Source organism: Lissotriton helveticus, chromosome 2_2 (genome assembly GCF_964261635.1).
Source record: "Lissotriton helveticus chromosome 2_2, aLisHel1.1, whole genome shotgun sequence".
NCBI lineage: Eukaryota > Metazoa > Chordata > Amphibia > Caudata > Salamandridae > Lissotriton > Lissotriton helveticus.
In genome coordinates, this window is record NC_136060.1 from 420,226,523 (window position 1) to 420,253,359 (window position 26,837).

The 26,837-nt window shown below is 46.4% G+C and overlaps 1 protein-coding gene across 1 annotated transcript in view; it reads right to left on the minus strand.

Annotated features, from left to right (window-relative positions):
* RNF103 (ring finger protein 103) overlaps positions 1-26,529 on the minus strand; it is a 143,706-nt gene extending 117,177 nt beyond the window's left edge. Inside the window, exon 1 of the mRNA XM_078678671.1 lies at positions 25,892-26,529. Coding sequence (XP_078534797.1) covers positions 25,892-26,117 — 226 coding nt within the window. The 5' untranslated portion in view covers positions 26,118-26,529. The remainder of the gene's footprint in view (positions 1-25,891) is intronic.
* Between the last annotated feature and the right edge of the window lie 308 nt (positions 26,530-26,837).

Genomic DNA, 26,837 nt, shown 5'->3' on the forward strand with positions numbered 1-26,837 from the left:
CCAAGGGCAAAATTGCGAGTGGTGAGCTGGAATGTCCGGGGGATGCTGGATAAAATTAAGCGAGGGGCGGTGCTGCAGCTGGGGAAGAGGGAGGGGGCGGATGTCCTCCTCCTCCAGGAGACGCACCTTCAGGGCACCAAGACCCTTAGTTTACAGAGGTATGGGTATCAGCAGGTGTTTCATGCCGGGTTTGCAAGGGGGTCCCGGGGGGTGGCGGTCCTGATACACCGAAGGCTCTCATATGTACACGAAACACATTGGGTCGATGCACATGGTAGATACGTGTTTGTTAAAGGAATGGTTGGGAGTGAGCCGATGGTCTTTGGTAGTGTGTATGCCCCGCCCCCGCTGCAAGATGCCCTTGTTGAGAAGTTGTTCGAAGTGTGGATTGGTATCCCGGATGTTTTGGCGATTGTGGGAGGAGACTGGAATGATGTGATGGATGGGCGGATGGATCGCTACAGGCCCGGTAGGGAACCCCAGACAGCGGCGCCGACGAGGCTTCATGGCCTGGCACAGGGCATGGGTTGGACCGATACGTGGCGCTACCAGCATGCCTTGAGCCGAGAATACTCCTATGTGTCGGCTGTGCACAAGTCCTTCTCTAGGCTAGACTACCTGTTCGTACCGACTCCTTGGCTGTCGTGGGTCGCTACCACGACCATACTCCCCCGTGGCGTCTCGGACCACTCCCCCGTGTCCCTTGACCTGCTGCTGGACAGGAGGCGACAGCCCTTTCGCTGGCGCCAGTCAGCGTGGCATCTACAGCAGGATGGATATCGCACACGTTTGCGCGAGTCTATCTCCGATTATTGGACAGAGAATGGCGGGCCAGAGGTCGACGCCGTCACCCAGTGGGAGGCGATGAAGTCGGTGCTCAGGGGGGTAGACATTGCCTGGTGTGCGGAGACCCGAAGGACCCATCTGCGCGAGGTGGAGGAGGCGGCGGGGCGGGTTCGGGACCTGGAGAGGGACTGTACCGTGAGTGACACGGACGAGGCGGTGGGGCCGCTCCTGCAGGCACAGCAGTTGTACTCCTCCCTGCTAAACAATGAGGCGCGCCAGCTTTGGCTGGCCACTCAGAGCAGGATCTATCAATGGGGGGATAAATCCAGTACCATGCTATATAGACTTTGCCAACACACCTTCCGGCCCCAGGCTCTGCCGGGCATTTGGGATGACCAAGGTGTCCAGTTGGCGGCCCCTGAGGCCATAGCTGCCAGCTTCGCGAGGTACTATGCCGATCTTTATGCCCCCCGTGAGGTCCTCCCTGCGGAAGATATAGACAAATTTTTGGCAGATATCCCGCCGCGCGCCCTCCCAGAGGAGGCCAGGGATCGGCTGGACCTTCCCCTTTCTTTGGAGGAACTGGGCACGGCACTTGGGGAATTAAACACCGGCAAAGCCCCGGGACCGAACGGATTTCCGTGCGAGTTTAGGAAGACCTTTCACATCCAGCTAGAGGGGCGCTACCAGATGGCACTGGAGGCGGCCAGGGAGAGTGGACACCTACCGGCGGATTGGCGGCACGCAGAAATTGTTGTTTTCTGTAAGCCAGGGAGGCCCCCGGAACAGCATTCTTCGTACAGGCCGATTTCCCTCTTAAATTTCGAGGCGAAAATATTGGCCAAGGCCTTGGCCAACCGCCTTCTCCCGTACATCACTGACTTAGTACACTCTGATCAGGCGGGGTTCATGCCCCATAGAGCAACTCGGCACAACATTCGCCGGGCGCAGGTGGTGGTGGAGACAGCCCGGGCCGCCGGGATCCCAACGGCGCTCCTCCTGGCAGATATCGACCGAGCCTTTGACTCTCTCAGCTGGGTGTACCTTAGGGCACTACTGTCCCGCCTTAACCTCGGGCCGGTCTTCCTCTCGTACTTGAGCTTGCTCTATACGGACCTGACCGCATCGGTGCGGGTGGCGGGAGCGGCGTCCGAGTCCTTCCCCATCGGACGGGGCACCAGGCAGGGATGCCCTCTCTCCCCCTACCTATTCGCCCTGGCCATGGAACCTCTGGCTGCGTGGGTGAGGATGGATGCGCAACTCCGGGGACTGGAATGGGACATGGGCCCCTCCGACCGTATTGCGCTCTACGCCGACGATGTCATGTTCTTCCTCACGGACCTAAATACGTCCGGACCCAGGGTCCTGGAGATAATGAAAATCTTCGGGGAGGTTTCAGGATTGCATCTGAATGTGCAGAAGTCCAAGCTGTGGGTACTGGGCGGCGGGGAGAGGCCGGGTGATTGGGCCTTGACACTGCAGAGCGCGGTGGGGGGCCTCAAGTACCTGGGTATCTTTCTTACAGATGTTCCGGATTTGGCATGGGAGCGCAATGTGGTGCCTGTGTGGGACAGGGTGCGTTCGGACATAAAAACCTGGTCCAGAATGCCGCTGAACATATATGGCCGGTCGGCGATCTTTAAAATGGTGGCCCTGCCGCGCCTTCTCTACCAGTTGCAGAACCACCCATACCCCATTGCGCCGCAGTGGTTTCGCCAAGTGAACGCCGCTCTAAGTCAGTTCCTTTGGGCTGGGGGAGTGGCGAGAGTGGCTCTCCGCACCTGCTTTCTTTCTACGTACTGCGGGGGCCTGGCCACCTCAGACATTTTATCTTACTATCAGGCGGCGCACCTGCTGGTGCTCAACGACTGGTGGTATGGGGATCGGGGTGACCCGACCTATGCCCTGGAGCGGTACTTGATGGACCCAGACACGATCCACACCATTCTTTATTCGGCGGCTATCAGGAAACGACTCCCCATGGTCACTCAGGTGGTCTTCCGGGTGTGGCGCGCTGCCTTGCGCCGTATGGGATGGTGGAACAGATTGACGAGGGAGACCCCGCTGTGGCAGAACGGCCGTCTCCCGGAGCTGGCGTCCCTACAGGGTTTCAGGGGCTGGGATGATATCGGTATCTCCACGCTCGGTAGCGTCATGAGGGGCACCACCCTTAAGTCTTTCCAGATGTTGAGGGAGGAATACGACATGCCCAAAACTCAATTCTTTAAATATTTGCAACTACGTCATGCACTATCTCCCTCTCTGGTGGGCTTGGAATCTCTGCCCGAGTTTAGCCCCCTGGAGGCCAAAGTGTTCATGGGGGAACTGGAGGAGAAAAAGATCTCCAATATATACCAAACTCTGGTCACGCACTGTTCCTCCTCTCTTGATGGATTGCGTACTGCATGGGAGAGAGATCTTGGTGCGTTCGAAGAAGAGGACTGGAGAGAGGCCCTGGAGGCCCCTAAGGGGGCGGCCATTGCGATGCGCCTCCGCTTTATTCAGTTTAAATACTTGCATAGGGCCTACTTTACCAGAGAGCGGTTGTGGAAAGCAGGTTTAATTGCCTCCCCCGAATGCTTGAGATGTGGCCGGGCGGTTGGAACGTTTGTCCATACTGTGTGGTCATGTGCGAACTTGGCCAGGTACTGGGTGGGGGTCTGGGACTGTTTGGCTGAGGTTCTGGGCTGGGACCTTCCCCGATCACCGCAACTTGGCTTGCTTCATGTTATGGAACAGGTGGGAGGCAACGTATACAAGCGTCACTTACTGGTCCTAGGCCTTACTGTAGCCAAGCGAGACATAGCCAGGGCCTGGAAGGACCCCAGGGCCCCTTTGTTGGAGGTTTGGAGGCGGGGATTGGACTTTTGCATGGGACTTGAGCGCCCGATCTTTGAGGCCAGGGGATGCCCCCAGAAGCATTTTAAGATATGGAAGAGATGGGCGGACTACAGGGGACTGTGGCTGGAACCACCGATGGCCCAGGACACTGGGGAGGACCTTTAACTACTGTACCCTGGGTGGCAGGGAGTGCGCGCACAGGATGTTATTATACTCTATGCCGTGGGATTAGCAGACACTGGGTGGGGGGCGGGGTTGGGTCAAGGGAGTTAGGGAGTTGGGGGTTGGGGGGTTGGGTGTCTAATGCAATACTGCTTGTACTGAATGCATAACCTTTTTTCTATATGCTTATGCTCATTGGTCCTGCGTTGTGTTGCGGGACGATGTCCTTATGCTCTGTGCTATGTCAGTACTTGAAAATAAAATCTTGTTCTGAAAAAAAAAAAATAACAATGCCTTTTATTTTTGTTTTGTTTTTAAAGACATAAATAAAAGGTATTCTAATTTACAATGCCAATAACTTAAACTCTAGTTACTGCAAGGCTGATGAACAGGTGTCATGTATTCCAGTTGCAACCCGATTCTGTGAAAATGTGTAAGAATGAGGTACACAGTTGTCAAAATATTGACACAACCAAAGTAAAAGAAAATTCAGTGCTTACGGCTTAGTAGGTGCATTGTGTGTTTGGGGGATGGTGAAGTGAAGGAGATGCGAGGAAGTGCATTCAGAGGAGAGTGAAAAGAGGGCATGGATGAAATGTGGAGAGGAAAAGGGAGTGCTTGCCTAATACACAGTGAACATAACCTAGGTGACCGAGACACTCTGAAGACCACTATCCCTTCCACAAGCCTCAGTAGGGTTTAATTCACAGTCGCAATAAATTTCAGAATTAAAACGTTTTCAATACTATTCACAACAAAATTATTTTTGTTATTCATTTATCTTAAACAGCTAACAACCATTGACAACGCCAAGAGTTCTGGTTGGTTTTAGCTGCATGTCAGTTGTGCTATATATCTGGATGCAGTCAATAGCAGAAAGCTTAGCAAGGAACCAAAATACTAGTCATGTGGCATTGTTTGGAAATTACAGAGATGTTGTTTACGTGTTTATTTTACGCCCTTATTTACATAAGTTGAGCCCCTTTAAGAGATCCCCACTTTTTGCGTCCCGCTAAAAGCCATGGTCAAACCTAAACCTTCAAGATGCTTTCTGAAACAGGCCCAAAATGCCTTCGATAATCAAATTTGTACAAAGTATTTGTATTTGAAAGAGCTGGAGAATAAACGACATTACCCCAAAATAAAAATAAAACATAGCAAGAAATAAAAACTAGTTGGAAATGCCAGAACTAGAGTGAGAAAAGTTTAGATTCACAGACGTTGATCATGAATAGACAAGAGTGGCTACATGAACGGAACTGAAAGTTGAAAATGTGAGACTAACCATGGCGTTTCGTGGCTGTCAACTACAAAAAAATTGATTACTTTAAAAACACAAAATAAGAAAAAAAGGCAATTGAAAATTCTACTTAGTATTTATATCCCGTTCTAACTTTATTGTTTATATAAAACATTTCTTATATAAAGCACTCTGAAACCCACTTGGGTATTGTCTGTGAGATACACATTTAATAAATACAATTTCAAACTAGAGGTATACAAATTAAGATGTGAACACATAAATGGTCCAGCACCAATTGACCTACGGATATTTAGAAAATAATACACAATGGAGAAAAAAAGAAGGACAAAATTCAACTATGGTAGTGATCGTGAAGTATTAGTTCCCCTGCCTGCATGGAGGATTTGTGCTCGGATGATCACTCTGTGATTACATTTTATTGCACCCTTCATTTAATGAAAATACTACTTAGCTGAGCCACAAATGGCCTCTCTCCACGAAGACAACATTAAATTATTGTGCTTCCAGGATGTCGGAAGGCTCATCTTTCTCGATGGCTCATGAAAGTGCCCACGTATAATGCTGCTTTTCTAGGTGGAATTCATTGGCAACGTCATGAGCGCGTGATGCTCTCTGGTCCATTTAGCACTTCCTGTCTGCTGTCTCTCTCTGTTGATCCTCCTACCAAAACACCAGGCAGACTGGCTGTAGAGGCCCTAAAACGATCAAATATACATTTGCCTTTTCCTGTCCTGTCTGGCAAACACCATAAAAGGAGGCCATCTCCTGAAAGTGCTGCTTCTCACTCCGGCTCTGCACTGGGGGCTATAAATACCTTCGTCTTTGCTGGAGGACACATTTCTCATCCGTACTCTCATGTCCTGCTGCTGTGGGAAATTGTATGGGTCAGGCTCCATGGACATGGTCTTTTGTGCTTTCCAAGGCACCAGGCGCACCATCATTCCCTGCTGCTGACACTATACCCTCAGCGCCCATTTTGTTTATTCCTTTTCACATATTTTTTATTGTGAAGATACAAAATTGTGCATCATTGCAAAATAATGAAATGCACATAGAACATTGTTATTTTAGAGTTAGTGTGTACGAGATGAAAGCGAAACCCTAACGCACATAACATTTTCATAGATTCACATTTTAAGTAACAATTATACAGATCCTAGCTCAAACGTTTTTTTTTAATTTCAAAAACAGCATGGCAGATGTTTGGACCATGCACCTCCCATCAGTTCAACTTTGCCCAAAGAGACCTGTGCTGTATGCAAGCGCGCTATTAACTCGGGAGTAATACAACTACAATCGACCTGCCAAAATGAAGTGTGGCCTAACAAAGGTATGAACGTTTTTTTTTACACAACTAATAATTATACCTACCTAACACGGTAATTACCTTATTGGAAAAGGCAGAGATTTGGCCTAGCCTCAACAAAACAACACAGCAGGGCCTCAAAGCTAAGCAGACGTGAGGCATAGAGTCATTAAACAAATACAATAGTACGTTAAAATTAGAAACAGTATAAAAGAATGTAATTGTGTGCGCAGAGCACTCAAGGCAGCCCCTAAACATTACAGACGTGCTGTGCGAGCGAAATTTGTAAACTACACAATATATGGCAAGCTCCATGCAGTGATATTTTATTTAATTATTATTCTAAACTAGTAGAAAAACAAGCAAACAAATCCCCCTGGCCCTCACTTACCTAACGCTGGAACAGCACACCGCAAGTCGGCCTCGAGCGCGCCTCAGAAGAGACGCGGGAGGACAGGAGCGTGACGCGCGTGAACGTGCACGTTGACGTTCCCGCGCGTTCACGGACCTGAGTCGGCTCGTGCCCAGGTTTGGAGCTGCTCGTTCACAGCTCTCACTCCCTTGGCAGGGAGGATAGTGACTATAGAACTCGCTGGCGGGAGCGCTTCGCGCTCCAACGCCAGGCGAGCCCTAAAAATGGCTCCAGATAGAGGCAAACTGCACTTATACAACTGCTTGTTTAATCTACAAGGCGCTGCACTTAAATACCCCTCATACTTCTCTCAGAAACTGAACATCTCTGGAGGCTCCCTCTTAGAGAAAAGGTCCTCCCCTGCCCATTCCTTCTCTGGGCATGCACCTAAGAGAAAGAACTCCCTACTAGTACAGCGACTGCTCATCTCTCTCCGCCTTTAAACCGCACTTTCTCAAGAAGCACTTTAATACTTGAAATCCTTCTTTCTCTGATATTGAAAACCATTTTCCTCTCTTCAAAACCTAGTGGGTGCAAATCTAGCTGACCTTTCTGTAGTTAATGGCTATGATCGTACATCTTGTGACCAGAATGCAGATGTCATTAAACCCTCACACTGTATCTCACATATTGACTGTGTACATATTCCTTTTTGTATAGAATTTGAGATAAGGAATTTTTAATGTGAGGTGCGTGATGTGAAGTGCTTAATAAAACATCAAGTAAAACCCAAAAGTTGATGCCTCCCATTCTAACACTTGCACATGCGTGTGGAGAAGAAATCACTATTTTAATACATTTAATGGCGCTATGCTAAGTGGTGTCGTTATTTCCATGTATCTAATTTTCTAGTCTCGTACTGTCTTATCTGTTACTGAAATTTAAATGGCTCACATCCTTCCTTAGCGGTCGGACCCAGAGAGTACAATTGGTATCCCACATTTCTATCTCAGGCAGTCTCTCTTGTGGTGTCCCGCAGGGATCAGCCTTGTCCCCTCTCCTTTTTAATGCCTACTTGCAGCCACTGATTGGTGCATTGAACTCCATGGACTGCCAGATCTACCATTATGCGGATGATACCCAACTTATCATTCAGATTGGTAATTCATCAGCTGCCCAAGTTAAGACACAGAATATCCTCAAATTTATCACCGACTGGATGACATCCAACTTTCTTAAAATTAATCCGGACAAGACCGAAGTCCTGGCCATTACCACTGCTTCTAATCCGTGGAGCAACCTTTTTTGGCCGCAGGAACTGTGTGTCAACCCAGTTCCAGCCTTGATCGCGAAGAGCCTTGGAATTAAAATAGACGTCGACCTGTCCATGTCTCATCAGGTGTCCGCAGTAGTGGTAGCCTGTGCTGGCCTGATGAGACAGTTTTGTAAGCTCACCATCTCCTGAGCTTTTTAACTCTTAGATTGATCGTGTCGGCGATGATAATCTCTCGCCTGGACTACGGTAACGCCCTATACATCGGCCTTCCGGAGAAGTTACTTGCGAGACTCCAGGTTACCATGAACAACACGGCCAGGCTGATTTTCAAACTGCCCAGGAAAGCCCATGCCACCCCTCTCCTTCAACACCTGCATTGGCTGCCGGTAAAGCAGAGAGCCAAATTTAAGGGCCTCTGCATTGCGCACAAGGCCATTTATGGCCAAGCCCCACAGTACGTTAAAGATCGTCTAGCACTCTACACTCCGAATCGGGTGCTCCGGTCCTCAGAGGCTTGTCTGCTTAAGTGTCAGCGTTTCAGGCTGGTTACCAAAGGGGGCAGAGCCTTTTCCATCGCCATTCCCCCTTTATGGAACAAACTAACAGAGACTGTGCGTAAAGAGCATGCCCTTCTTCCTTTTAGGAAGAAGTTGAAAACGGTTCTTTGCCAAGAGGCCTGGGGGTCGGATTAATCTCTGCCCCAGTGCCTGGAGGCTAGGTCCGTGTCTCTCTCCTCTACAAATATAAATACAAATACAAATACAAAATACAAATAACTTAATTCAGCCGAATGTTCACCTCAGCGAAAGCTGGTGAGTGGATGAATGAATGAATTAATACATTTGTAGAACATAAAGGTTAAATCACTAGCAGCTTCAGGTTTTTTTTTTTAGCCTCCAACGTTTTAACAATCTATGTCAATAAACTAAATGTCAATTTCCCCGTGAAAATTTGCCCTTGTTTGTAACTCAGTTATTCTATATTTAAAAGTCCTATTTCCAGAGACGAGCAATGAACGTTAACCATCTTCGAAGCAAACAATGTAGTCTTCTAAAATAATATCTCAATGTTAGTTTTATGAAGGAAATAATGGTTTCCTTCACGCCAGCTGAACTGGATACATAGTAAAAAATCTGCCTTCTCAGCGAGAAAGAACTGAAATATTGTTGTAAAGAAAAGAACAGTGTTAGATTGTTTTTAAAAAGCCAGATTACCGTCACCCTGCCCAATTATGAAACCATGACTCTTGTTTACAGTGCAGTTTACTTATCAGGCTTGCTTCACTAAGTGCACGTTGGACTACTGTTTTTTCACGTCCAGAGCGAGAGGAGGGCAGAGCCCGGCCTGGGCAGAGCCCGTGTGTTCAGTCCGAGATAAGTCTATCGGGCAGTGACAGCTGACAACCACGTAGGAGACAGCGGGGAGTCTGTCACGGGGTGTGAACCCACGACGAGTCACGCACAGCGGTGAGGTGCGACTCACACCAGAGTGAGAGACAACTATTCCACTGTGTCTTCTTCGTCACTTTAAAACAATCTGTGACACATTCGCAGGCATGTCACAGCGTACACCAAGCCCCTTCCCCCGCCACCCCTCCCCGGGGTGCACTCCAGCTGTAACACAGGTCCCAGGCACACAAAAACGCCTTTAGATCACCAGCGGAGCGGCTCTCAAACCAAAATGACTGCAAGAACCGCGCGATTTGGTCTGAGGAAATAAATCGTGGGTTACCATAAACCGTGCACTTGGTATTTGACACCAAGGTTAACAGAAACCTCACACGCCTTTTACAAGTGATGTCATTGTTCAACCTGCTTGTAATATGTCCAAATCGGTCGGTGCAGGCAGGAAGCCGCATATTTTCTGTCAGGGGGAAGTAATCTAAACCAGCCCCACAAATTTACTGCTCTCTGTGATATGTCCTGCCCTGGAAGTGATTTGTTGGTGAAGGCAAGCAAGGTATGCTCAAAATGCATGCTGTCTCCCTTAAAACACAGCCACCCCTGCGCTTGTACCAATAAATGCATGGTGACGAAAAGTCGTCATCCAGCCACTGAACATTGCAAATATATCGGATTTTCGGCACTCGAGCAAATGTTTGCAGATTATTTAAAAAAAAGAAGAAGGCACTGAAAGGCTGGCGGCTGTCTGGACGAAGGCTTTCCTGTGCCGCAAAGGAGTTACTCAGCTATGGAATGCGCGAGCCCTTCAAGAAATTACACGCGCCTTCAAATTAAAGCGGCAAGAAAACCTGACACTAAACAGATGGCCCCTGCACGCCCCTGCTGGCTCCAGAGAGCAAAACGCTCTTGGAGTAAACATTTCCGGAGAAGCTGGGACATCCACACGCCTTTGGCCAATTTCGTGCTGAAGCCAGAGGCAAAGCCTAATAGCGTGTGAGCACCACATGCAAGAGCTTCTACAAAACCTGAAGTGATTCCAAGAGGCTGATTCTAGAGCAGCGCATGCCCGCTGCTTCTAGGCTTGACCTAAAGATATGAGGGAGACATTCAAATTTCTAAATCAAATCAATACAGTACAAATACTTTGAAGTGGAAGTACACCTAGAATTAGAGGTCACTATATGAGACTGGGGATAGGGTCCCCAAATATATTCTAAGAATTATTACTGATAGTTGTGTTATTTTCATGACTCAAAGTGTCTGAAAGATTTCAGTTCCTTTATTTAAAATTCCACCAAAATGTTTGGGGAGCCAGAATGTACAAGCAAGGTAGCACCAACTTTATATGTTGTTGCTATTTCACTGACATCTGCTCAGAAACCATGATTAGAAAAGGATATACGAATCAGGATACCTTACAAATAATAGTTGTATATAGTTTAACTTGTACAAGCCTTCCATTAAAAGGTACCTTAATAAACTCCAAAGAGTGAGGAACCATGAAAACTGACCCATCTTAATCTAGCCACCCCCACCCCCCCCCCCCCCCCCCCCCAACCCCCATCCTGGCCATACAATAACTTAGAAGCGGTGGCGACTGCGCAGAACTATCCAAACCATCTCCACCCCGCTGTGGTGTTATTCTACTGATTGTCATACGCCAGCAGCGAGACAAAATTTGACCAAAGTCACAAAAGCTGCAGGGCTGCAAATGGACACAGGGAGATTACAAAGACCCACTGTTCTGCTACATAAAATACAGACTTTGTTTGGCATGGATGCGCTGTCTCAGTAATTAAATGCTTTCCATTTACCTCATTTACATGAAAACATAAATGCTAACGCGATCTATGACAAAAATCGGTAACTGATCTCTTCAGTTCAGACGGCATGGCGAGTATCTGGTCTCTCTAACAAGCAGCCTCTTTCTTGTAGTAATGAACAGGACAGTTTGTGTCACTGTTGTTTGATAAAGGAACAAAAGAACTACATGAGATTTTGCAAGAAATATCCTTTATACCAATATAGCATACTCTTGGTTGCCAGATTTCATTGCCCATAGGCAGTTTTACCTTCAAGGGAAAAGTAACACATTGATTTTACAAGAAAGAACCGTTGAATTTGATAAAAAGACGGATGGAGAAAACAATTACGGGTTGCAGCTCTCAGACTACATCCGGGGCAACTTTGGATTTAGTTACATGCAGTGCTGGAAATGGAAAACATTTATTCCGGCACCCATGATTGGGGGGGGTCAATGTGTGCAGTGAAAAGGGTATGGAATCACAAGGGGTGGATTTATGAAAAGCAGAGCCTGTCAACTTATACATTTGTGTTTTTTTAAACTCTGCCACAGAGAAATTGGCAACACGGACAAATGTAACAATCTGTTCTGGCTTACACAGTTGGTTACCATGCTACACGTTAGAACCTCCTCCTTACTTCTTGAATTCCGCAAGAAGCTGAAGACCTGGCTTTTTGAATAGCCCCACTAGGTGTACCTAGACTCACACCTCTTCTATGCCAGAATACCCTCCCAGGTAATTGTGCTCTCTACAAATGTGCATAAGTTAACAAACACTGCTGCAAAGAACATTGTGTAAGAGACAGATCAGAATTTTATGTAGATAGCTCGGGGGTTTACTGCTTTTGTCAATACTTTTGCTACTTGAAGTTTGTAAGCTGCAGTACTTCTAATATAGCACAGAGAACCAGCACGGAGGAGCTGCAAGCAAAGTGTTGTGTGTTGTTCCCTCCTGAGGCGGAAATCGGGAGGTTGTGTGGTGTGTGTTGTGTGTTGACGTCTTTGCTGTGCCCTATTTTAATACTACTTTTAGAATCGTCGTGTTTTAAGATTTACGTTAAAACCCTTCCTATAACTCATTTTGAAACAGACCTTGCTTTCTGCTGACCATTCGGCAATTGTTAGCTCCCTTTCCCGCATTGAGGTGCTCATCCGGTGCTGAAGTCCGATTCAGGCGCTGAGACACGCGGACCTCGGAACTAGCAGCAGCCATCTTGGGTGGGTGGGAGGCTACACCTGCAGCGTTCTAGTCGCCAGCACATAAGAGACGGCTATTCCTCCGCGCAGCGGACACGATCAGCGGACGCACCGCATCAGCGCCGGAATCACGCCAGAGTCCAGCCCGTCTGCGCCCGTCCGCGCAGAGACCGCGCTACGGGCCGGGCGGGCCAGGCCTCGCTTCCCACTTCCTGCTAAAGGTGAGCTTTATACACTCTCCACCTTGCTCGCTCTTAGACCCCCTCCCATGGAATGTCATCACATTCTATCCCCAGATGATATATCTACCAATACCTGTGATTGTAATGCATCCAGACCTGCACGCACTCGACATCTTAGAAAACATCGGGCTAGTTCAGAGGTAGCTAAGCGTTCAGATAACCCTCTAAAGGAGGCAGGCTTTCTTATTAAGGCCAGATCACTGGTCAAAAATAACGTAGCATTCAACGACTTTGTATCACAGAGAAAGCCCCCGTGGGTCTTTATAACTGAGACCTGGGGCTCGGATTCCTCTGGCCCAGACCTGGTTGACGCCATTCCGGAAGGCTATACCCTGATCAGAATGGACCGAACCGGGCACAGGGGTGGAGGACTGGGAATCCTATGTAGAGATTGCTTTACTTGTCGTATTGACCCCCTCTCGTCTTCCTTGGATAATTTTGAGGCATTGTATTTTTCTATACAGTTTGCACCCACTGCCTCCTTTTCCGGCATTCTTTGTTACAGGCCCCCTGGCCCCGGGGCCTCTTTCTCTCAGGAAATACTCAAACTGTTAGAGCCTTTCATTAATAGGCCCAACCTAACCCTCCTTGGCGATTTTAACTTTCATCTGGAGGTGGTAGATGACAGAGAGACTAGGTCTTTGGTGGAGGGTCTGACTGCCTGTGGGTTGGGCCAATTGGTTGAAGGCCCTACACATCTGGCTGGGCACACGCTTGATGGCGTCTTTTCGAACGACACCAGACTGGTGACGGGAATCCCGATTCCTCTATCCTGGTCGGACCATCGGGCAGTACCTCTCCATCTCAACACCATCTCCTTCGCCCCTAATCAATTGAATAGGAAGGTATGGGAAACCAGAAGAAATTATAGAGAGGTCTCTAACATTTCCCTTGCCCCGTTTATGGTGGCTATCAGTTCCCTCTCCCTGCCAGATCCCAATGCCGCTGCGTTTGGTCTGTCCAACGCCTTATCTAACGCGATGGACACCCTAGCACCGCCTAAAAAACATTACTCGGCCAGGAAGAGTCCCTCGTCGCCTTGGTACTCGGAACGTTTAAGACTCTTGAGGCAGAAGTGCAGACAAAAAGAAAGATCTTGGTATGCACGTCCGGACTCCCCTGGGAAAACTCAACACAAATTAGCTTTGAGGGAATTCAAAAGGGCCATAGCAGAGGAAAAAAAGATCTATTTCAGCAATATCACTGCCTTGCTAAAATCATCAAGAGTGCTCTTTAAAATCATTGACACTCTGTCGACACCTAAAGTTGCTGACTCTGTTGTTGAGACACAGGAGCTCTGCGATAATATCGCAAGCTTTTTTCATTCTAAAATTGCCGACATTTACAACTCCCTGATAATCCTTAACTTGGAGCTTGACACTGATCGTGCATCCCTACCTCCCTCCCCTTCTCCTGTCCACGAGGAGGCCTTCGAATCCGCATTTGGCTCCTTTCCCGGTTTTGCATGCTTTCCTCTTTTGACTCGGGAAGAACTCAATCGCCTTCTTGACGCCACCAAATCATACTCGCCCCTGGACCCCTGTCCTCTAAAAACTTTGAAGACTTGTAGAGAGGCTGTCCTTCCTCCTCTTTTAGCGGTCATGAATATGGCCATTACCGAGGGGATTTTTCCAGTACCCTGGAAACTGCAGTTGTCAAGCCTCTTCAAAAAAAGGCCTCTTTGGACCCTGAAGTCCTAAAAAACTTCAGGCCCATATCATTACTACCAGCCCCGGCCAAGATACTCGAGGCCCATCTTAATCGCCATCTGACCTCCTACTTGGAAAATGCGAACCTCCTGGACATCTCCCAACATGGGTTTCGTGCTGCCCACAGTACCGAATCTGCCCTCACAGTTGTGGTCAATAACATACAATCTGAGGTTGACAGGGGACAGACCACGCTGTTGCTGCTGCTTGAACTTACGGCAGCTTTTGATACCCTGTCCCCTTCAATCCTGGTTGACAGGCTGAAGGGGATAGGGGTGGGAGGCAGTGCCCTTAATCTCCTATCCTCCTTCCTCCATCAGAGACAGCAGAGAGTGAAGTTGGGCAGCTTCTTGCCCCCCCCCAGTCCGTGCAATGTGGGGTTCCGCAGGGCTCTGCCCTGAGCCCGCTCTTATTTAACATCTACGTAACCCCACTTGCCAAAGTAGTACGTTCTTTTGGCTACCAGGTATTGTCATATGCTGACGATACCCAGATCATTGTCACCACTACTCAGTCGATAGAAGATTCTGCCCTTAAATTCCGAGCATGTATGGAGGCAGTCTCGCAATGGATGGTACGAAACTATCTAAAATTAAATGGGGAGAAGACAGAGGTCTTGCTTTTTGGTGGGAGCCAAGATATCTGGTCGGGGGACTGGTGGCCTTCCTCCTTGGGGGACTGTCCCCACCCCTCCCGTTCGGCCAGGAATCTGGGCGTACTTATAGATCCGGCCCTCTCCTTTGACCTCCAGGTCAACAGAACAGTGTCCACCTGCTGTGCCATCATCCGGACGCTGAAAAAGATTGCCCCTTATTTGTCGCCTGATGCTCGCAAACAGTCAACAGTGGCCCTGGTCTCCTCCAGGCTCGACTATTGTAATGCACTCTATGGTGGCATTAATAAGAAGTCTCTCCATCGTCTCCAGATGGTCCAAAATGCCGCAGCCAGGATGGTCTTGAACCTTCCTAGGCTTGCATCTGCAACTCAGGCCAGGAAAGATCTCCATTGGCTACCTATACAAGCCAGGATCTCTTTTAAGCTTATCTGCCTGGCCCACAGGGCAGTTTTTGGATCGGGCTCTGAAGGTATTAGGTCCCTTGTCAGCCCCTAACCTCCTAGCAGAACCCTCCGCTCGGCCTCCAGAAATCTGCTCTCTGTTCCCAGATTTAAAAGGGCGAAGTGGGGAGGAAGAGCCTTTTCCACCGTGGCCCCCAAACTATGGAACTCTCTCCCCCCTGAACTCGCCAGTCAATCCTCACTGGGGATTTTTCGCAAACTCTTAAAGACATGGCTCTTTTCTCAGGCTTACTGATTTCTGTGTCATCTGCCTTTCTGACTCTCTATGTCCGTTTGTTCCCTGCGCCTTGATGCCCTTTGGGCTAAGTCTGCGCATTACAAGACCCCCAAAAAAAAAAGTGCAGGGCATGGGTTCAGAACTTTATTGTTCTGTTTCTCAATTATTCGTTTTTCTAAAGTTGCTAAAAAGGGTTCCTTCGGGTAATAATAAAGTCTTACTAGTACAAACAACCCACATCACTGCATTATATTTTAAATCCTGACTTTGTGTTTCTCTAGACTCTTCACTTTTACATATAATGCCAGTATGGACGATATGCAACTCCTACACCATGTAACCCTTATTTTCTTATGTAACATTTGCTGTACAATGATTTACACGCTTGCATGATTTATTGTCCCTGTATAAGCAAGTTTGTGCTTCTTGCCTTGAACTGCGCCCTCAGGGAAGGAGTGGGTGTGGCGGACACTGTGAGGTCAGATTTACTATTCAAATTCCAGTCCTGAACATTAAGGTAAAGGTCTACTTTGCTCCAAATATTCCAGGGGGCTTATTTACTATTCTAACTCCTCTTTTAACATTTTTGGGGAAATGTTCATTTCCCCAAGTATTTTTGTGAAGGGTTGAAAAGTAGGTATTTTGTATTGCAGAAAGTGCTGCCCTGAGGGCACAGCGCAAGGGGAAAAATGAAGAATCCCGTATAACATGTAATGTGATGTAAAGCACCCTGATACTCTACATAGGGATGAGCAATTATTTTTAATAAAAAAATATAATTAGAGCTATTTCAATCGTTATTTCTCACACAGAATGATACATTTGACATGCTCACCATACACTCATATCTCATACATAAAGGAGTTGAACAAAATCAAAAACCTGCCTCCAAATGAGATTTTCTGTTAAGTATTTGTGAAGTGATAACAAGCTGTGGTTTTTTCTCCACTGCATTGGCATCTAGACGTTAAGTTCCAGATAGCTCCCAGCCAGAATGAGATCCAACAATGGGATGGGGCGATGGCTCTTTAAGTGAGGCCTTAGTTTTGGGGGAAGTTGGAAGTGAAAATATGATAGCCCTCTCCCCGCCTGCAGGTTGCTGCTCCGAACAGAAAACAAGCAATGTGCAGGGGCTTCTGAATGTATCCCAGTGCTGGCAAATTACACGGGGGCAAATTCAGCATATTTCTTTGGGGCCTGCCTAGATACCAAAGCTGGCTCAATAACAGCTGCTGAACCCCCATCGTTACCTGCACTGCTTACATACAAATACCCCCTTTGCAAATCGCCAGCTTTATGGACTGTTAAGTTCTTGCAAGCAGAGTTTATGAAATGGAAATACTCGCCTCAAAGAACAATCACAACCGTCGTAAGGGTGAACCATCAAAGTCACAAAATTAAGATTAACTCAACCCCCTGGGTAGCTAAAGCACAGGCCAGACAGGCTTAATTCAGGGAAATGTGTAAATCATGTATGCAGTAGCAAAACAGTATTAAAGTCAAGATACCAATAAATAAGAAGCACTGGCAAAGGAATAGATCTCGCCTTTTTGCGAGTGATTGCCTTTGCTTTTTGCTGTACAGTGTCAGCAAAAAACATTTTTGCCAATGCTGGGCAGCATGGCCAAAAGAGAAAAAAAAAGTGTGAGGACAAGGCCTCATTTTGTAGGTGTGCACATTGGTAATAACATACCCGCATGTATATCAACATGCATATGAAAGCCGGCACCATTTGTTTTATTTACTGATCCAAGATTAATCAGTAAATTAAAAAAACACATTGATGAAGTGCAAAACTGCTTATTAAGGAGGAGTGGCCAGCAGGTATGTGCTGCCAATTCCTTAACAAATGTATTTTAAAAAACACAGAGAGCAGAAGTGAAACACACAAGAGAGAGAGCAATGTGGGGGGGGCAAAAGAGAAGCAAGTGAGAGAGAGAAAAAGAGCGAGTGGGCAGCGTGTAAGTGAGAGAGAAGCACTTCGATTGGGGGCAGATTCACACGACAGAGGGCACGAAACCATATGCACTCTTCTGCCGTGCATGACCAAAAAAGAAAAAAAGTAGTTGTCTGAAAGGGTGGAGTGGAAGGATAAACGTCAGCCCATCTGAACCATGGCAAAGTGGTTAATATCCAGGGAAGAGACAAAGACAAGAAGAGAAAGACAAGCCAACTAATAACAAGCAATCAAATGAGAGTGACAATGATAAGCAATGGCTGAGCTTTAACCCAACTAAGTTCTGGATAACCCCACAATCGGTCTCTCACAACTATCCAGCTTGCACTACCTGGGAGGCGAGACCTAAAAAGTAATACGCTGAATGTAAGCAGCAATTCAATCAAAAATATGTTAAATAGCTATAATCTAGAGGTGGGACAAACACAAGGAGAGGAAGGAAAGCAACTGAAAAAGAAACAAACAATGATAGGATGGTTTTATAGTCACTATCCGGTCTTCAACAAGAGATAGCCAAACGTTCTCTGTATACAGGACCTAAAAATCTATTGACAGAGAAGAATATCACTTCCCAGAATCTCAATTAGAAAATGTCACTGTCCAAGAGCCGGCCATGATTGTACCCTTGGACACAACCATGGCATTGATACTATTGAATGGCCTTACCTCTGGGCAGTATTGTCGAAGATGGAATTTGGCTCAAACTATACCCAATGGATTCAAACTCTTGTATAATGAGCCTACGGCACAAGTGGTGGTCAATGACAAAAAGTCAGCTACGTTCATGCTCAGCCGTGGAACACGCCAGGGGTGCCCGATTTCGCCTCTCCTGTTTGCCCTAGCCCTAGAACCATTGGCAGCAATGATCCGGAGAGATCCAATTATACGAGGACTACGTTGGTCCCCAGATTGGGAAGATCGCATCTCACTTTATGCGGACGACCTATTACTTTATCTTGCCTCCCCCAAGAAATCCTTGGTGGCTGATTTAGATATCCTGGCAATATTCTGTAGATTTTCTGGATTTTCCGTCAATTGGGGCAAGTCCCTTTTGTATGTCCTCAATTATCACAGCGGGCTTTAAGTACTTAGGAATATTTGTCTCCCTAGACCCCTCACTCCGATATGCCAGCAATCTCCTCCCATCTTTACACAAGCTCAGACGAGACATAACCAGCTGGAAGTCACTTCCCCTCTCGCTATAAAGCAAAGCAGCCCTCTTTAAAATGATGTCCTTGCCCAGTTTCCTTTACGCCTTTCAGAACTCCTTGGACCCTGTCCCGATGGCATACTTTAGAGAAATTGAGGGCCTCCAGAGGGACTTGCTATGGGACGGAATACCACGCATCGCCCTGAATAAGCTGACGCTAAACTGGTACGATGGGGGAATAAGCCTCTCCGATATCAAAAAATACTATTGGGCGGCACATTTAGCAGCCAATAATAACAGCACCTACGGTCGCCCCGAAAAACCCTAGATATACCATGGATAGATGGCTCATTCCTGGGGAGAACTATAACAGGGCGCTCTACTCCAAACCGGAGCGATATACATTGACAGGCCCCACCAAAGACTCAGTCCACATATGGCATGTTTCCACTAAATTCCTTGGATGGGGACATAAGCTGACTTTAGCGACTCCACTGTGGGATTCCGAGAAGCTGGGTAACCTATGGAGATCAAAGGGATTTCACAAGTGGGAACTCATCAGGATCTCACGTATCAAAGACATTTGGGGGGGGGAGGATGGGGTGAAGTCCTTTACCACACTACAAAAACAATATGGAGTTGAGCGTTTTAGGTACACGCAAGCCCAACACGCACTGCGGTCCCTTCTCCCGAAGGGTTCCACTCCTCCAGAATCTTCCCCGTTGGAGAATAGAATATTAGATGGCCACTTACCCGAAAAAACTATTTACCTAATATACAAGAAATTGATCAATAACATGGTAGATCCCCTTCAATCATTACGGGAGAAATGGGTACGGGATGGCATCGAAATGGATGATGAATATTGGAGGGAGGCAATATCTTCCCTGAGAGTGGTAGCAATTCCAGCGCGCCTTCGACTTGTACAGCTCATATATCACAGAACCCCAATTGGTACCAATGGGGAGGGCGGACGGGGGGGGACGGGAAGAGGGGTGTGCAGAAGGCGATGCAGCCACCTAGGAACATTCATGCCCATCACATGGGAGTGCGCACACATAAGTTCCTTCTGGCGGAAAATACATGATACAATCAATGTAGTTAGTGCTCACCGTCCACCTTCACCCAGAGGCACAAAGATGCCTCCTGAATATATGGGAACCTACGGACCTTAATACTCAACAGACACAATGGTCACGCTGGGATTCATGCTTGCAAAAAGAAATATTGCACAGGTATCGGGCGCAACTCAAGCGCCCATGATAGAAGACTGGAAGAAAGATCTTGATTGGTGCATGTACAGGGGAAAGACAGTCTATTTGGCCAGGGGCTGCCCCAAAAAATGATCCCGCATCTGGGGCCAATGGAACACATATCGAGGGGAGATATGCCAACCGCCACGTAGTATTGAACAGGAGGATCCCCTCACCCCGTAACTTACCCTTATGATGTAATGCTGTGATTATCTTTCACATATTGTCATCGCTGTGCACAATCTTGTTGATTCCTCTGTATTGTATATCTGATGCCGATGTATGTTAATATAAAGAATTATTTTAAAAAAAAAGGAAATGTCACTGTGCCCTTCTAATTGTGTTGTCTTTGGTTTAGTACAGATCTCGTAGAGAACAAGCAGCAGAAATGCATGCTTCCATCACACAAAATGGGTGCAATACATGTAGCAGCAGTGTAAGCTCTTCTAACAAACCGCAGTAGCAGTCCAGGTTTCCCTCACACACAAAGCCACACTTGCACAGGGATCAGCAACAAAGGATTCCCTCACACAACAGAACAAGGTGGCAGTAGAAAGGCAAGCGTCCCTCACACACAGAATAGGTCCTGGAACAAATACATTAGCACAGGAGTAGCACTGCAAGTTTTTCTAAAACACAAATGGGCAAGCAAGAAATCTATTCAAGCGTCACTTAACCATAAAATACAGCTTAGATCGCTGCACAGCAATCTTGTTTCTCGACAGAGACCAAGCACAGAATAGGCAGTTTCAATGCATATTTCCCTCACACACAGAATAGGTACAGTTTAGCAAGTATCAATACAGGCTTCACTCAGGCACAGAACAGATCCCAAACGGACTATAAACATTAGAAATTAAGTGCAGACAAATAACTACCTCATATCTGCTTTCACACATCTCTTTACAGATTGGGAGAGATTTGGAAATGTCCCAAACCATTTTTCTCTTCAAATCCCAAATGCTGAACATGAGACACTTTCAATAGTTCTAGGTGGAGTGGCTGAATACCTGGTTTTCTGAATAGTGAGATACTTCTGAGAGTCAGTGTTTTAATGATTAACTTGGCAATGGAATGCTGATGAAAGTGTTTAAATTCATCCTATATAATCATCAGTTAAAACCAATCTCCATTACAGTTCTAAATACACTATTCCACAAACTCAACATTCAGTGTACATTTAAGTCCCCAACATTCAAACAATGCCTTGAACACTCGAACGGCAGGTTTGTACATAATACATTTACACAATAATTCTTGCAAACTGGCTGAAAGGTACGCATTATATTTGCTGACTCTACTTTTTTTTAGCATTCCAGTTTTTACCCTATAGACCTTAGACTGGACTAGCAGTGCATCACAGAAGCATTTACAAAATCAAAAATTTCAGCCAGTTATCAGCTTGACCTAGCTCAAAGAGATTAACAGAGAAGCAAACAATCTCTTCACTAAGTGAATACCATGTTCTTGTGACATCACCAGTCTCCTGCTATAGTACATCTGAGTTCAGTTGTGATGCCATAAGATGGTCTACAAGAAGCAGAACTGAGAAAAAGCACCTAGCAGTTCCACCTTTATCCGTATTCTACTCATGTGAACACATAAGGAAGCATATAATATGTTAGTGCACTACTGTAGATAAGTGCAAGAGGAGTGCATCTACAGTTAAACACAAAGCGATGAAACTGGAGATCAGTTGCAGGCCATTTGCATGTCTTTATGACACTCTCAGATCCTTTATTCTTTCCACAGTCCAATATCCGAGCTGACCTGAACTTACATCTGCTGGCTGGCTGGCTGGCTGAGAACGGTTGTGGCGGCCCATGCCACTGTTTACAGAGGGCCGGGTTGTCGTCCTTCCTAGGGCAGCTTGGTGATGATGTACGTCAACCTTTTTTTTGGAATTGTTTACCATTCCAGATCAAAGTTAAATTTGCATGAACGCACACTCTAAAAAATTAACAACCTGACAGCAAATTGCAGGTGCAAGGCCCTTAAAATAATGATTTTCTTCTAAATGCAAGAGGAGGGCAAATTGAGAAGTCGATGGGAGAGTTTGTTGGGTAAGCAATGGAGTGCGTAGCGGGCAGCCAAAAGCAGCAATAGGCAAGACAATAAACAGGACGTGGAGAGAAGCACAGAAGAAAGAGCAACACAGAGCACAGTAGTGGGGAATTTGGATTGGTTCTCGATAGAACGCGATAGAGATGGGTCAACATGTAGACCTAGGGAGTGAGTTGTATGGGTGAACACTGTAGGGAGTGAGTTGTATGGGTGAACACTGGAGAGTGAGCTGTAAATCGCAGGCGTTCTCATTGAGTGATTGACCTAAAAGAATTAAGTAGTTCCCTAAAAGTGAACAGTGGAAGGACAAAAATGAAGAGATCATGATCCAGGGGAAGGACAAACACAAGATGGACAAGGAAAGCCATCAAAAAGCAAGGACATGAGAGTGACAACGCCAACCTTTGACAACCATTGGTGGGCTTTAAGTACATGAAAAAGCAAAATAGATCTTTTGCAAACAGACAGCTATACTGTCTTGTAAGCTCAACCTAAAATGTAAATGAATAAGTAAAATATAGTACATTTAATAAACAAAAGAACACCAAAATTTTAAAAAATCTAATAAGGGGACCCAAACATATGAGTTTGTTAAAGAATTAAAGGAAAATAGAGCCTAAAAGCACAGAGCACCAATGATAGTCTATGGCTGCAGTAGACTGGGACCTAGACACAATTTGAGGCTGACCAGGGAGGTGCGTGGATCAGATACACCAACCAGGTTCTTCCTAGTCAGGACCTTCTAACTTCGTTTTCAAGTCCCAAGCACGAATAGGAGTACAATAACAAGGCCCTCAGAATCTATGGGCACTAAGACATACAGGGTGTCAGGCAGAGGCCAATAGTATGGTCCGGTTCAGGTCAGGCTGCCACTAATCAGCGTATTACATCCATGAAAGGCCTTTTATAGGTTGTTAAAGGTTGTTGTCTCGCTGTAGCCACACAAGCGGCCAGCCAAGTGACCCCTGAAGTCACGTTCTTTGCCCTGGACAAAAGAGGCAATAGGTCCAGTCTTTCAGGGCTCCTCTCAGGTTACAGACAGCAGGCTCAGTCCTCTTCTGATGATGTGCAGATCTAGAGAGTGCTCTGAAGTGGGTGCCTGAAGATGCCATATTTATGCCTAGGACCAGATAATGGGAGGGAGTGACTCCATGGCACTCTCTAACCAAAGGGGCAAAATTTTGCAGAGACCAACCCTACCCATTTTGCCACACTTCCTGTTTGCTTTGCTGCAACTAGGCCTAAAATGCAAAGTGTCAGGAAAATTTCAAAATGGTGAAAGTCTTCGTCCACGCTAAACTTGCATTGGGGTCTGTGTGAGGAGTGTACTATGGTAATCCTAGTGTCCTCCCACATCCAATACTAAAATCTAGTTGTTTGATACAGGTATGGCACCCAACACAAACCCAAAGACCTAGGTCTGGTAGGACTTCAGAAACCAGACAAGTGATACATATGAATTGTCTTTACATTTTGTTCTCTCCCTTCCAAGTTCCAAGTGTTCTCCATGTACATGTGGCTCAACCGACCTGTCAAGCAGGATTCGATGCTGTTGTGTCACAGGATGCCCGCAGCCCCCCTCTGAATATTCAGTGGAGTTCTGAGGAGTCATCTCTGCCAATACAGGTCAGCCTATTGTTTGCTGTTGAAGGGGACATTTCACACCTAGTCAAGGCTGCCACAGGCTAAGCACTTCCAAAGGCTTTAACTAATTAACCTTCTGACAGTTCAGGCAGATAAAGATTAACTTTCTATGTATTGCCTTTCTTGATATTAAATTAAACTCTTACTGCACAATTAGATTTGATTGTTAATAGCTATTAAAATAGTGATATCATTATTTTTCTAGCAGGTTCTATTCCTGACATACAGTATTTGCATTTTAATCTATACGCTGGTATAATCTGTACGCCAGGCCTGCCACAGTGAAAAATACCCGTTTGGGCCTCGTCACTGTGGCAGGACATAGAAACGTTAATTTTCTACATGTACTACTCTTAAATACCATGCACCTTAAATTGCATGCACCTTAAACTGTGGGTTGCAAGACCTACATAGGGGTGACTCATTAATATTTAAAAAGAAGGTTTTTAACTGTCAAAATGGGTTATTTTAACAGGTGGTACTGCAGATTTAAACTGCAGCAGTCAGGCTATACAGTGTACGTTTGAAACTATGTTTGCACTGCCACTATAGTGGACCGCACAATAGGCGCTGCAGTCCACAAGTGGCATTTAACTTTCAGGTCTCGCACACACTTTTTACACAATCTACGAGGGACTTAGAAGCACATTAAATTTACCAATCAAGAAGGAGCCAATTTACCCACAGTTAAAAGGGAAGCACAGCCAATTTACAACTAGTTAGCAGGGATAAATTGCACAAAGTTCTAAAGTCAGCAAATACATAGGGTCCAGCAAAAAACAGAGTTATCACACATAGAAGGTACATTTCCTACACTAAGTAAGTGTAAAGCGGCTGTGCTGCTAGACACTCTATATAGTGTTTATACTACACAATTAAGGTGAGATAGGTGCACAATTTGTAAATCAAGCAATCCAAGAGTTTGTAGTGAAGGTTTCTAAAATAGCATATGCCTGCCTCTATAAAACGCAATGTGTATGGCAGTGATTACTGCATATGGTCTTGTGATGCAGCTACCAGAGCTCCAATTCAGACATTGCTTGCCACTTGTGAAAAAAAAATCACAATTGTGCAAAGGGTTTCCACCTTTCCTATATTAAAAAAGGCAACGCGTTTATGATTTGAGACTCGAAGTGGCTCAGAACTGGTATTTAGTTCAATAAGAATTTGTGTAAAATCATCAACTGCTTTTTAACTAGGCAACTCTTTTTTAATTAATCATAAGGACTAGTTTACATAACCTGGAAATACTTTTGACGTAGTTTGCTCGTCTGACCACCAACACTTCCTAGCATGAAACACAAGTAAGACAAAGTTGTCTGAGAAGCAAGTTATTTAATACCGGACTGTGCTGGGGAAAAACAAAGAACCCCCGCTAATAAAATGAGCCTGCAGTTCTCAGCAAGGGGTAGGGGTTTTCCTAATTAGTCCAGATGTCAACACACAAAAACTGCTACCGGAACCAGGCTGTTTCATACTATTTTCCAGTACCTCTATACTTGACTGATTATTACGCAATTTGCAGTACCAGAAAAGCTGGTATGACAGGTCAATGGATGGACTTTATTTGTGAGCATGTTGGTACGTTTTTTTACGGTTGATTGCCCTGATATTACCATTAACGTTGCCAGCTGCAGGCAGAAGTGCACGCAGTCTCCCATACCTTGCAAAACACCTACAAAGATAGTTTTTATGTTCAAAACTACCCCGCGTGGCCCACTTTCTGTGGATGATTGGCTATTGAGGCCCTCTTTCCTTTAGGTGCCCATGTCTATTTGCTGACCCAGTCCATACCTGGTAATACTGGCCAAGTTGCATGACCCGGTCAGTCAACAGTGCACCCGGAATTGCCCCTTAGTTTTTGAAAGCGTTATCTAGGTTGCTTGCATAGAGTAAACACTGTGTGCGCAGAAGTGCCAGTGAGACAAACTGTGGCCGAGCTCTGAATTAGGCAATTTCAAAGGTTGTCTGCATGTATGGGGAGCTTAGAACGGCCACTGTAGACTTCTACAGCAATGCCATTAGTAGGGGCTGAACTGGCACTGCCAGTGCCCCTTGTTGAAGCAGATATGCAGAGCAGAAGTTGGGTGATCTCTGTAACTGTTGCAAAGGAGTGTTTGTAAGAATTCCAGCTTCACCCAGTCCAAGAGTATTATTACTAACAGCAGAATGGTCACACACTCTTACCTGATCGCTGCAGCAGCCCCCGCACATCCTTCTTCTCGGGCAGGCCAGAGTAGGCCAGGCCCCTGCACTCCAGGATGCTACGCAGCTTCTGGAAGCTGAGGGTGACCGGGTCCACCAGTTGCCCAGCCAGCACGCCCGTCTCGTACCAGGCTACGGCCTCCAGGAAGCGTGCCAGGGCGAAAAGCACCAAGAAATAAAGCAGCAGGAAGCAGAGCTTCAGCCACATCCTGCCGGGGCAGCCCTGGAATGGGCCGAGGGAACCGGGGCCGGTAGGGGGCTGAACTGAGACCTGCGGCAATAGAGTTAGGTCTCCGGGGAGGCGCTCACTGAGCGCCGCCCCCGCTCACCATACCAGCGGAGGGTGTCACAGCGGCCCGAGCGCAGCTGTCAACAGCGCTGTCACTGTGGTCCGAGGGCACTGTCACTGTGCTCTGGGGGAGCAGTCACTGTGCTGCTGGGAAGCAGTCACTCGCTCTCTTCTACGACTGCAAAGAAAGCTACTCTTTGTCTCCGTGTTGTTGTCTGTACTCGGTGTTCGGGAAGAACAGAAGTCTAGTCCTTCGTCTATGTTTACCCACGAGGACACAGTTGTTGCCTGGCAGAAAAACGCCAACGGGGAGGCGAGCTTCTGGCACTGTGGATAGTAAGGACTAGGCTCAGCAGTTCCGCCTACTCGTGCCGGTTTTACGTAGCGAATGTAGCGTCCATCTTGGAATTCACAAAAGAGTATACTTGACAAAGGTCTGCGCGGATAATCTAATGTTCTTTTAATAATAAATTCTCTAAAATGTAATTTTAACTCAATAGGCATTATTTAGTGTAATCTACTAAATTGAAATTACAAAACATAATAAAGAATGTTATCTACATGTTAATAGCTAACTAACATTTTAGTGAATATTAACATCTCGGTGAAGTTCTTGCAACAGTACCTCAGAGCAGAGGA